General features: G+C 49.1%; 1 protein-coding gene across 5 annotated transcripts in view; it reads left to right on the top strand.

Moving 5' to 3' along the window:
• The window catches only part of LOC142499385 (caspase-8-like), a 37,029-nt gene that overhangs the window by 6,099 nt on the left and 17,877 nt on the right, over positions 1–13,053 (top strand). For 3 of the 5 annotated variants that reach the window (XM_075608656.1, XM_075608652.1, XM_075608653.1), the window contains one exon: positions 2,369–2,703. In XM_075608656.1, coding sequence (XP_075464771.1) covers positions 2,408–2,703 — 296 coding nt within the window. In that variant the 5' untranslated portion in view covers positions 2,369–2,407. Of the gene's footprint in view, positions 1–462; positions 483–1,188; positions 1,252–2,368; positions 2,704–13,053 lie in introns of those variants that run through there. The other 2 variants (XM_075608655.1, XM_075608654.1) reach the window with 2 other exon arrangements.

The raw sequence follows: 13,053 nt of genomic DNA, 5'->3' as shown, positions 1-13,053 counted from the left end.
CTTTCTCTCCCCCTCCCTCTGTCTTTCTCTCCCTCTCTTTCTTTCTCTCCCTCTGTCTTTCTCTCCTCTGTTTCTTTCTCTCCCTCTCTTTCCTTCTCTCTTTCTCTCTTTCCTTCTCTCTTTCTCTCTTTCTTTCTCTCCCTCTCTCTCTCTCTTTTCTCTCCCCTCTCTCTCTCTCTTTCTCTCCCCTCTCTCTCTCTCTTTCTCTCCCCTCTCTTTCTCTCCCCTCTCTTTCTCTCCCCTCTCTCTCTCTTTCTCTCCCCTCTCTCTCTCTTTCTCTCCCCCTCCCTCTGTCTTTCTCTCCCTCTCTCTCTTTCTCTCCCTCTCCCTCTCTCTCTTTCTCTCTCTCTCTCGATATCTTATTTACCCTATATATCTTAACTGTCCTATACTACACCAAAATAACCTATACTGCTTTATTCCAGCTCTGACTCAAGCTTCACACAGAAGACATCGGAACCCCCCCCTAACCCAGAAGACAGGTAAGGAACACCTCCCCCTCCAACTTATAACATTGCGGGAATGAGGTACCTGGACATTGAGGGACTGCGGATAAGGTAAGATCCCAGGAGGGATTGCTGCTTTAGATATTGTGAAGCGGGGGACGTGCAGACACTGGTTAAGGTGTTCAGGAAACTAGTCATTCAAATGTGGCTTTTATTTCTAGATCCGACCTTTACACACTTACACACTTACACACACACACACACACACACGTAACAAGGACTAATTGTAGTATAATGTAATAAATACATTTGTCAAAAACTAATGTTGTTCTGAGTAGGAATTTATTAAATGTATTTTATTTATATATTTTATTTTAAAGCGGGGTTGGGGCGGGGACTAGGTGGCGAGTAGATTTTTTGGTTGGGCGAGTAGATTTTTGGGTGATTTGTCGAACACTGTGTGTGTGTGTGTATATATATATATATATATATATATATTTGAAATAAGACACGCATCCCATCAATTCAACCTATGCTAAATTTAGACTACAGATACTTTTTCCTATATTCCCTCTGTTAGATATGGCCATTACTGTACGTGTGGTGCATGATACCTGCTGATAACAAGAGGGCCGAGTCGTCCGCCGATGGTAGTGGGGACACAGGACTAGGCTTCTGGGGTTCATACCCTACATATTCTTTAGCAATGCAGCACCTCCATCTCCGTAGGCTCGGGGAACTGAAGGTGATCTCCTACGTAGAACGATTACCTCTCCCCCTAGTAAGATCACACACCAGGCCGGAGGTATATGCAAACAGGAACGGTTTATTGTCTCTCTCTGTGCAGCACAGTACAAGGCAGGTTCTGCCCAAAACAGTCAGTCTCAGCTACCCACTGAAGGATGGTCCTTGGACCTTCACTACAGGCCAAGAGCACCCGCAGCAGACCCCGCACTTCCTGCCTCTCTATCAGGGACAGAAGTATGGTACACACTCACTCTCCCCCGGATGGAAGAGGACCAGAGTAGACCCAAGAGTCAGGCTCATGGATTTGTGACCTGCCCCTCTCAAGTGGGTAGATGCATCCGAATTTGGGCGGCACTGCCCTTAAGTACAGCAAGAAGGAGGGCACCAGGTCTGTCTCATGATTGGTCATGCCCAGGCCTGATGTCACCACCTCCCGCTGTCGCTCAAGTGCAGCTCCTTAGAGGGGGAAACCCCCATATCAACTATTGGCAACCTGATTGTACAAGGACTTTCTGCCAGTACAAAGGCAAAAGAGTAGCCATCAGGTGACCTGGCTACAAGGGGAAAAATCAATTCCTTCCTGACTCCAAGAATTGGAAATCATATAACTCCCTGGATCAACATCCTTCCCATGTTTTACTTATTTGGTATATCCCTGTATACCGTTTTTCTTTTCTAAAAAGATGTCCAACCTTTTTTTGAACATATCTATTGTATCTGCCATCACAGTTTTCATGGGTAATGAATTCCACATTTTAACTGCCTTTACTGTGAAGAAGAGAGAGAGAGAGATATCTGACACAAATGGTGCACAGCTAGAGAGAGCAAAAGGGGTGTGCCAGAGCCTGTCTCAGTACAAGAAGGGGATGTGGCTTTGTAAATGGTTGCTATAGAAACAAAAAATATTGTTACATTTGAATACATTAAGAATGTCATTAAAAATTGGGGTGGGGGTTCAAAAAGTATTTTCTCATAGTACAGAACTGATTTATAAAAAAAACAAACACGTGTAGGATATTGCTTGAACTGCAGCTTTAAAAGCATAAATATGGATTTTTGGGGGTTATTTTGCAGGGTTTGCTTTCTTTTGACTCAGTTTGCATCAGGGAGACTTTGATAAACAGGCCCTTTTACCTACGAGATTTGTACATGACCATGACATTATTTTTCTTCAGGTGGAGCTGGTACTTTAAGTTGTCCCAGCAGTTTCCAAGATGGCCTTCTGCCTGAAGCTTTATGGCATAGATGAACATTTGGGTAATGAAGAAGTGGAGGGCTTGAAATTCCTCTGCCATGATTTGCTACCCGGCAAGAAACTGATGACCGTGCAGTCAGGCCTGGAATTCTTCCAGCTTCTCATGAGCAATGGTTTGATCGAAGATGGCAATGACTTCCTCCTAGCCGAGCTTCTATACCTTACTGGACAGCATAAGCTTCTTAAAATGCTTGACACTGACAGAAACAAGGTGCAGGAAGCTCTCCCAACAAAAGGAACAATATCGCCATATAGGTGAGTTCTAAATAACGTCCTTAACATAGGGCCCAGAGGAGAAGGAGTTGTAGACTTCAAAATAGGGTATCTTTATGTATTTTATATGTAATAGTGGCAGCGAGTGACAAGTTTAAAGCAGCAAAACATGTGAAATCTCATATACAACACACATATATATATATATATATATATATACAGTGTTCGACAAACCTATACATTTGCTCGCCCCGGGCGAGTGGATTTAACATCATGGCGAGCTCCTATTGGCCCAAACAGCACACGTGTGGTACTAGGTGGCGAGTAGATTTTTTTGTCTGGCGAGTAGATTTTTGGGTGATTTGTCGACCACTGTGTATATATATATATATATATATATATATATATATAATCAGTTCTGTAGTATTAGATAAAATGTACTGTTTTTTTAAATATTTTTTATTATTATTATTCAACTCAATGCCATTTTTACTGAGTTTTAAAGCAGCAATACTGCATTTCCCCCTTTTTTTGTTAATTGTAAATGTAAAGCATGTGGCAGTGTATCATTCTGTATTCTTAAGCTGGCAATCGTTTGGTGCTCCTATTATAAATGTGTAAAAATTTGATTGTGTGACTAACATAATGGCTGCTTCAGTCAGTGTAACTAAGCAGCTAGTGGTAGAAAAAAGGAGAAAGCAGCGCACTGCCCGGGAGTCAGGTGGTATAAAGGTAAAAAATATGCTTATTCAATACAAAGCATCACGCAAAGGAGGTGTAAAGCCTACAGCTACAATGTATCCTTATATTACTAAGGTAACATTATCTATTTTTACAGTTTACAGCTCAAATTGCTGGGAATATTTACAACAAATTATCACAAACAGGCACAGAACAGTTTAGAACATTATGGAACATTCTAAATTGAACACAATAGAACATTCTAGAAAATTGAGCATAGTTTCTTGGATGTTAGAGTTCTCTTTGGCGCAAAATGGTTCTGATTGGCCTGTGTCTGAATAAGGAAATTCTATTCCATATGGTTGAAGTCAGCATTTCATCTGGCTGGTTCCTCACATGCAATTCATTCATACTCATTCACTCTCTCAACTCTCCTAATTCAGGACACACACACAAACAAACAAACACACACACACACACACCTGTTCTTGCTTCCCTGCCTCCTCTTTCCCTGCTTATGCTGTTAACACATCTGAAATGTGAGGTCTGTGTAGCTGGCTGGGTACTGGTTTAGGAGAGAGATCCCCAGCAGCAAGGAGGAGGGGGGAGGCGAGAGAGAGCCCCGCTGACAGCTTTCCCGGGGCCCGTGATTGGAGTATCCATCGGGGCTTCCCTACACCCAGTGTGTCGGCGGGGTATGATGAGTGGGTCTGACCAAGGAGATTAGGAATGTGGGGGGGCCTCTGAGCAGGCGGGGATCTGAGGAGAGGAGGTCTGACTGAGCGGCTTTTGAGCATGGGGTGGAGGCGGTGGGTTCGGACAGGTTGATGCAGACCGGGCGGTTGGGGAGTGGCCTGGGCTGTTAAGGACCCAGGGCAGTTGAGAAACTGGACCCCATGGCCAGCTGGGGCATGAATGCTGCCTTGGGGGAGGGACAGCAGCTGTAAACCAGTGGTATGCATGGGGAGGGAGCAGCTAGCGGGACTGTCGAGGGCCTAAAAGGAGCAGGAGGGATGCTGGTGTAGCAGAGCCGGTGGCTTATATCTGCTGCCCCAACACTCCCTTCTGTCATGTACTCCTTCCACCAATACACCTCCACTCTCAAATTGCAAAAACAAATATACTATAACACCATAATAAAATCACTATCGCCTCATCCACACTAACTGTGTGGTTCTCCACCCTAAACAATCAGCCACGACCCTCCCCATCTCTCTCGCCTGAGCCACCCTCCCCCTCTCACCCATGGACTTTGCCTCCTACATCTCACAAAAAATGAATAACATCCATGCTTCCTTCCCCAGTGCTGACACCCCACCCCCTCCATCTACCACCTCTACCCAATCTTTCCCCTCTTTCTGCCCAACCGCTGACGATGATCTCCTCTCAATCCTCAAACTCTCTCTCTCAACCCACCACATCCCCTTCTGACCCCATTCTACACCCCCCCCTCTCCTCCCACTCCTCCTCCCCTATCTATCCTCCAATCTCTCCCTATTTAGTGAATGTAGAGGGAGAGGGGGATTGGCCCGGTAATAAAGGGGTTGGACCCCAAATGGCCAACCCTGACCTCACTTGGGAGGCAAGGGGTTAACTGGACTGCAGTCCAGTAATGTGTTTGTTATTCTGCTTCAGCACCCAAATGTGTATTCCCCTGTAACCATGTATTTCCCCATTCTGCACCAACACTCACACTGGGATCCGTTTGGGAGGAGAAGGGTTAATAGTTAGGAAGTGATTATAGCCCTTTGTTCCATTTTCCCGCCTTTGCAGGCTCCATTTTGCAGCTCTCCATAGGTCGCTATTGCAGCTCCATACAATCCTATGGCGAATCCGGCGATTTGGGCCCGTTTCAGTAGAAGACCTGCAGGTGGCGCCCAAGAGGAGGAGCGGTAAGTTGTAAGTCGATGGAGCCATTCATTTCAATGGATATTCCTCGACGCCGACCTCCAGGAACAGGTTGGCAGCCATCCAAACCGCAGAAGCCGATACAATATCTAAAAAAAGAGCTTTTGATCACACTAGGTCCAGTTCAAATACAATTGGCGTGGGAAACTTTGGTTCTAGGGCACCCAGGAATAAAATTCTTTTTGACCCTAGACCCTAGGAACCCAATTAAGGAGCCCCGTAAAGGGTCGCGCTAGCCACGAGGGTCGCGCCATTGACTCTAATGGCGGAGGGAAGAGCCGCGAGTGAAAACGGCTAAGTCGGAATGAGCACAAACTCAGAACCCATAAATCCGGTTCTGTTTAACCTAAAGGGCCGAGATTCGGCCACCATGTAGTCCTAGTTCCGGCACGATTGCATGGCAAATACCGACCCACTCGGGGCAACAGAACGGAGTCAGGGTAATTGCAAAGTTTGGGTTTCTGCCATTGACTTGCATGGCGGAAAAAAGCCTTGTGTTCCAAAAGGGCTTTTAAACTGTAATTTTGTATCTCCGGTCCGGTGGGTCGTAGCGAGCTGAAACTTGCCCACCATGGAGAGTCCCCTCCGGCTTGCACTCAATGCCAAGGTATATGACTGAAATCACATATAAACCAGTGTCAGCCCTATGCCCAGTGTCTTCGATTTTACCAACTACTTGATGCCTGATTGCTGTATGAATTGCCAATCCTGTACCTGATTGCTTCATTACCCAACCCCTAAGTAAGTGCTATTTCTTGTCTGTTATTTGTATCATCTTGTGTGTTCACCTATCTAAGGAATAAACTATCTTTATTATATCTAAGTCGTGTTCAATTCAACCCAGATATTTGTGTATATTATATCCTATCACAAGTTACCGTGAGAGGCATATAATAAACTGGTGGCAGCGGCGGGATTGAATTGAACCTGTTTTACAGTTTACTGCAGGATTCTGTAATACAGTTCGAACTCGGTGAATTGTGAGTTCCTAAGGCTAATGATATTGAACACAAGGGTGTACAACATATAACGTGAGATATAACACCACCTCACTGTTCATACCTAACCCCTGAAAGCCTTGAACCATGAGCGAGGGTGCCGGTTCCTCTACAATCCGGACCTGGGCTCAGATACGGGACAAGTGCCGCGAGTACGGGCTGCCCAACGAGGACAGAGATATGGAGCAGATGGAGGAGGTGATCAGAGACCACGAAACCCGGCTCGCGGAGCTCCGAACTACAGCTCCGCTCGCCGTATTGCAACCGCCCGGAGAACAGGGAATGGACCCAGCTCCGGGACGGCAGAGACTTGGCGAGGGAGCGAGAGCACCTCCCGGGAGCAGTGCAGCAGGAGGGGTATTGGTAGCGGCGGCTACCAGTCCGTTCCCCCCTGAAATTATGGCGCTGATTTCCGCGTGGAGCGACAGAGGGACACCAGAGGAGCGGCTGCAGTTCATCACAATGGCGGTGAACCGGCCCGCTTATTCTCCCCCTGCCCACAAAGACCGAGAAACTCCCAAGCTGGACCATCACAGCCTCACCAAGTTCGTGGAAGACACCGACCAGATTGACAGCTTCCTAAAGAACTTTGAAATGCAATGCCGGTGGTACAAAGTGCTTCCCCAGAACCGGGTCATGCGACTTGACCCCTTGCTGTCCGGTCTGGCTAAGCAGACCATGATGGCGCTCCCGGAGGAGTATGCCGATGACTACGATCACTTGAAAGAGCTATTGCTATTCCAATATAGCCTCACCCCTGAAGCCTACCGGGAAAAATTCCGGCTGGAAGAGAGACTGCCCCTGGAGTCTTTTGTGACTTACGATACCCGCATGGCATTGTATGGGATCCGATGGGTGGAGGGCTGCGGGGCAAAGACTTACCAGGTCCTGCAGGATCTGATATTCCAGGAGCACCTCATGCAGCAGTGTCCTCTGGCGGTGAGGGCTTGGATGTACGATAAAAAGCCCAAGACTCACCAGGACGCAGCAAGGCTCGCGGATGACTACATCACCAGCCGAGCGCTGATGCCTGCAAAGGCAGCGGCCAAAGCGGCGGCGGAGGCCCCAGCCAAGAAGGCTAGCACCACTCCCCAATGGACTCCGAAGCCGCCTGTGATCAGCAGTCCACCGAAGTCGGGAGAGCTCCGGCATGAGCGCCGGCGCTACAACTGCAACCGCACCGGTCACATCAGACTGGATTGCCTGGAAACCCTGCGTTCTGGCGGACCCCATCAGGGGCAACGCACCCCAGCTGCAAAGCCGGTAGCCCGCGTGCGGGTGGCTTCCACCAATGAGTCCGGGACGATCATGGAAACAACTCCCAGCAAGACATCCCATGTAGCACCGGTCCCAGTGTCTTTGGTGCCTACAGCCAGGAGCGGAGGACATCCCAGCGCCGCAATGCTGCAGATGGATGGCCGGAGCAGACACCTCACCACGGTCACAGTCGGTAACCGGCAAGCAGTCAGCTTGCTGGATTCAGTTGCTGCGGTAACCATGGTCCGACCTGATATGGTCCGACCAGAGGAATTGCTCCCGGGACCTGGGATGCAGATTACAGTGGCGGACGGATAGCCGCGATTCCTGCAGATTGCCAGGGTTTTTTTTGATTGGGGGGACAGTGTGTGCGGGAGGTGGGGGTTTTGCCCGGTTTGGATGCGGAGGTTCTCCTCGGCAAAGATCTGGGTCCGATGACATGCACCTACGATCGGGTACCAAGACCCGCTGCCATAGCGGCAGTCACCCGGAGCCAGACGGTGGCGATGGCGGCGGCTCCAGTCCCCCTGCATTTGGGACCAACGATAGTGGTAGATAGATAGATACTATGTCCCCTTACAGTACACCGTTCCCCCGACATAGACATGACTGGGGGGTGGCCAGAATTAGGATCCCAGTTTAGGGAGGCAGTGAAGACAGACCCCAGCCTGGCCGGTATGAGACTTCGGGCGTCGAGTCTCAGGCAGGGGAGGGCACTGATCGCTGCTTATGGCACCGGGGACTCCTGTATAGAGAAGCGGGGATCCCAGGTATAGAGGAGGGATTGACCGATAAGCGACAGCTAGTAGTGCCCCAGGGGTACCGACAGCGACTGTTACGGGTAGCTCACTCTATTCCGTTAGCGGGACATCGGGGGGTCAACAGAACGCGAGCCCGGTTATTACAGCGTTACTACTGGCCGTGGGCATCTCGAGATGTGGGCAATTTCTGCCGCTCTTGTGATGCCTGCCAGCGAGTGGGTAAGGCGGGTGACCGTGTGAAGGCACCCCTGAAACCCCTACCGATAAAAGGGGAACCTTTCCAGAAAGTAGCGATGGATCTTGTAGGACCCCTTATGATTCCTAGCAGGTCAGGGAAGCACTACATCCTCACGGTGGTGGATTTTGCCACCCGGTACCCTGAGGCGGTAGCGCTTGGCACCATAGATGCCAAGACAGTGGCAGCAGCTTTGCTGAACATTTTTTCTAGGGTAGGTTTCCCTTGTGAGATCCTAACCAATCAGGGGTCGCAGTTCATGAGTGAACTGTTACATTGTCTCTGGGATGCATGCGGTGTACAGCACCGGCGCACTACCCCTTACCATCCCCAGACAAACGGATTATGTGAGAGGTTTAACGGTACCCTGAAGCAGATGCTTCGGACCTTTATAGAGGCGGAGGGGAAAGACTGGGAGATTCATTTACAGCACTTGCTGTTTGCCTACCGAGAGGTACCACAGGAATCTACAGGCTTCTCCCCTTCGAGCTACTATATGGCCGCAGGGTACGTTGACCTCTAAAATTGAATGTGAAGAATTGGACCTATTCCGGGAGGGATGGGAAGGGGAGGCTACTGATGCTTCAGTGATCCAGTATGTAGTAGATCTCCGAGACTGGTTAGAAATGCTCATGGGGGTGGCCCAAGACCATCTCAGGGCTGCTCAGACCAAGCAGAAGCAATGGTATGACCGGAATGCCCGTAGCAGGGAATTCGTCCCAGGACAGCAGGTGCTTGTTCTCAAACCCACTCGGGAGAACAAACTGATAGCTGCCTGGTCGGGACCGTACCCGGTCATCGGGAAGATGAATGAGTACAATTATATTGTACAGGTAGAGCCAGATAGGAATAAGACATATCACATTAATATGTTAAAGGAATAAAGAGCTCCGAGTATGGGAGCGGTGATGGCGGTTTGTAGCCCACTGCTGGAAGATCCGGCGAGCATTGCTCTGCCTGACCTTCTAAGGGAGGCTAGGCAGGGAAACACTGTGGAACAGGTGGAGATAGGGGGGCAGTTAAGTGTTAGGCAGAAGAGAGAAGCCAGGGACATGCTAGCAAACTATAGGGCTCTCTTCACTGACCTGCCAGGGAAAACACACCTCACAGAACACCCAGTGGACACAGGGGACCTGCAACATCTGCATAAGCACGCTTATAGAGTGTCAGCAGAGGTCAAGACTAGTATAGCGAGGGAGATAGAGGAGATGCTGACCCTAGGGCTAATTACACCGTCCCAGAGCCCTTGGGCCAGTCTGGTAGTTTTAGTTCCTAAGAAGGACAAGACCACACGGTTTTGTGTGGACTACCACTTGCTCAATGCTGGGACGGTCTCAGATGCCTATCCCATGCCCCGCATGGATGAGTTATTAGATGAACTCGCAGGGGCAAGGTATCTGACCACAATGGATTTGAGCAAAAGCTACTGGCAAATCCTACTGACCCTGGAGGCTAGGGAGAAATCAGCATGTATCACCCCAAGTGGCCTCTATGAATTCTTAGTGATGCCATTTGGAATGGAAAATTCCCCGGCTACCTTCCAATGCCTGGTCAACTGCTTACTGGAATGGATGCAAAGTTATGCAAGGGCTTATCTGGATGACATTGCTGTCTTTAGTAACTCCTGGGAATTCCATTTAGGACATGTAGCTGCGGTGCTGGCTAGGATTAGGGAGGCTGGGCTTACCTTGAAACCCACTAAGTGTATGGTAGGGATGGCAGAGGTCCTGTACCTAGGGCACAGGGTGGGTGGAGGGCACCTCAAACCAGAGCCAGCCAAGGTAGAAGCCATAGTCCTGTGGCCTGTTACCAAAACCAAGAAACTGGTCATGGCATTCTTGGGCACCGCAGGGTACTATAGGAAGTTTGTCCCACAGTACAGCGCCATGGCCAAACCCCTGACTGATCTGACCAGAATGCAACTGCCAGTGCTTATTACCTGGTCTCCTGCCTGTGAAACTGCATTCCAGGCACTGAAAACTGCCGTTGCTGGGGCCCCCATACTGGCTGCTCCGGACTACACCAAACACTTTCTCATACAGACTGATACCTCGGACTACGGCATTGGGGCTGTGTTAAGCCAGGTGGGGGAGGACGACAGAGAGCACCCTGTGGTGTACCTCGGCCGTAAACTGCTCCCCAGGTAGGTGGCATATGCCACCATTGAGAGAGTGTTTGGCCATTGTGTGGGCACTCAGAAAGCTTCAACCTTATGTGTATGGGCGGGCTTTCACAGTCATTACTGACCACAACCCCCTGAGTTGGCTGCAGAGGGCATCATATTTATTTGATTACCACATGTATTACTACTGTGAAGCGCTATGTACATTAATGGCGCTATATAAATAAAGACATACAATACAATACAATACAATCAGGGGAGAATGCCAAGCTATTAAGGTGGAGCTTGGCCCTTCAAGAATTCGAGTTCACTATTCAACACAAGAAGGGTAGTGAAAACGGCAACGCCGCTGGACTCTCTCGTCAAGACTATCCATCTGAGCCTTTAACAGTGCCAACGGTGACCCACTCCCCGTGAGGGGCAGTGGGCCACAGGGCACCCATTAAGAAGGGGAGGTGTAGAGGGAGAGCGGGATTGGCCCGGTATTAAAGGGGTTGCACCCCAAATGGCCACCCGCTGACCTCACTTGGGAGGCAAGGGGTTAACTGGACTGCGGTCCAGTAATGTGTTTGTTACCCTACTTCAGCACCCAAATGTGTATTCCCCTGTAACCATGTATTTCCTCATGCCAGTGTCTGCACCAACACTCACACTGGGATCCGTTCGGGAGGAGAAGGGTTAATAGTTAGGAAGTGATTATAGCTCTTTGTTCCATTTTCCCGCCTTTGCAGGCTCCATTTTGCAGCTCTCCATAGGTCGCCATTGCAGCTCCATACAATCCTATGGCGAATCTGGCAATTTGGGCCCGTTTCAGTAGAAGACCTGAGGTGGCGCCCGAGAGGAGGAGCGGCGGTTTCCCATTGTAAGTCAATGGAGCCATTCATTTAAATGTGGATTCCTCGACGCCAACCTCCAGGAACGGGTTGGCAGCCATCCAAACCGCAGACCGCAGAAGCGGACACAATATCTAAAAAAGAGCTTTTGATCACACTTGGTCAAGTTCAAATACAATTGGCGTGGGAAACTTTGGTTCTAGGGCAACCAGGAATAAAATTCTTTTTGCACCTAGACCCTAGGAACCCCCACACTCGACCACCACCGGGTCTGAGAATTAAGGACCCCCGTAAAGGGTCGCGCTCGCCACGAGGGTCACGCCATTGACTCTAATGGCGGAGGGAAGAGCCGCGAGTGAAAACGGCTAAGTCGGAATGAGCAAAAACCCAGAACCCATAACTCCGGTTCTGTTCAGCCTAGAGTGCTGAGATTGGGCCACCATGTAGTCCTAGTTCCGGCAGGATTGCATGGAAAATACGACCCACTCTGGGCAACAGAACGGAGTCAGGGTAATTGCAAAGTTTGGGTTTCTGCCATTGACTTGCATGGCGGAAAAAAGCCTCGTGTTCCAAAAGGGCTTTTAAACTGTAATTTTGTATCTCCGGTTCGGTGGGTCGTAGCGAGCTGAAACTTGGCCACCATGGAGAGTCCCCTCGGGCATGAGGATCTGGCAAGTTTCAGCCCGCTCGGCCCAGCCGAATGGATTATTTTAATATATATATGTATTAAGAACTGTACAGTATTTTAAAACGGGGATAAAAGCCAGCGAAAGGTACCGGCTCTGTTTAATGTAAATGCTCAGAGGGGTGACCCATTGTCTACAACAGACGCCCTGATCAAAGGCTCAGCCACTCTGGCTGTATACATTAGGGTGGAGAAACGTAGGACTTGAGTGGTCTGTAAGTGCTATAATTCACACCTATAGACAAAGGGTTTCCTGGCCAGATCCAAGTCTGGTAGACTTGTAGGCGCCCTGACTTTTGTGTGGGGCTAAAGAAATGAGACCCCAAGGGCCAGAAGTACGCATGTGCCAACTAGCTGGGGGGCATGATCTAATAATGTTCCCACGCTAGCTGGCAAGGAAGGATTGGGTGCAGATAATTGTCCTCCAATGACTTGCACTCAATGCCAAGGTATAGGTCTGAAATCACATATAAACCAGTGTCAGCCATATGCCCAGTGTCTTCGATTTTACCAACTACTTGATGCCTGATTGCTGTATGAATTGCCAATCCTGTACCTGATTGCTTCATTACCCAACCCCTAAGTAAGTGCTATTTCTTGTCTGTTATTTGTATCATCTTGTGTGTCCACCTATCTAAGGAATAAACTATCTTTATTATATCTAAGTCGTGTTCAATTCAACGCAGATATTTGTGTATATTATATCCTATCATAAGTTACCGTGACAGTGAACAATACCCAGACTCCTTTAAAACTGTGGTAATCATCCCTCCCCTCAAAAAACCCTCTCTCTACCCTGCCCTGCCATCCAACTTTCGCCATATCTCATTCCTTCCATACTTCTCCAAACTCCTCGAGTGCATCACTCACAACCAACTCTCCAACTGCATCCACACCCATTCCCGCTTTCCC

This window comes from Ascaphus truei, chromosome 7, assembly GCF_040206685.1.
Source record: "Ascaphus truei isolate aAscTru1 chromosome 7, aAscTru1.hap1, whole genome shotgun sequence".
In the NCBI taxonomy this organism is placed as follows: Eukaryota; Metazoa; Chordata; class Amphibia; order Anura; family Ascaphidae; genus Ascaphus; species Ascaphus truei.
This window is presented reverse-complemented; position numbering and strand designations above follow the sequence as displayed.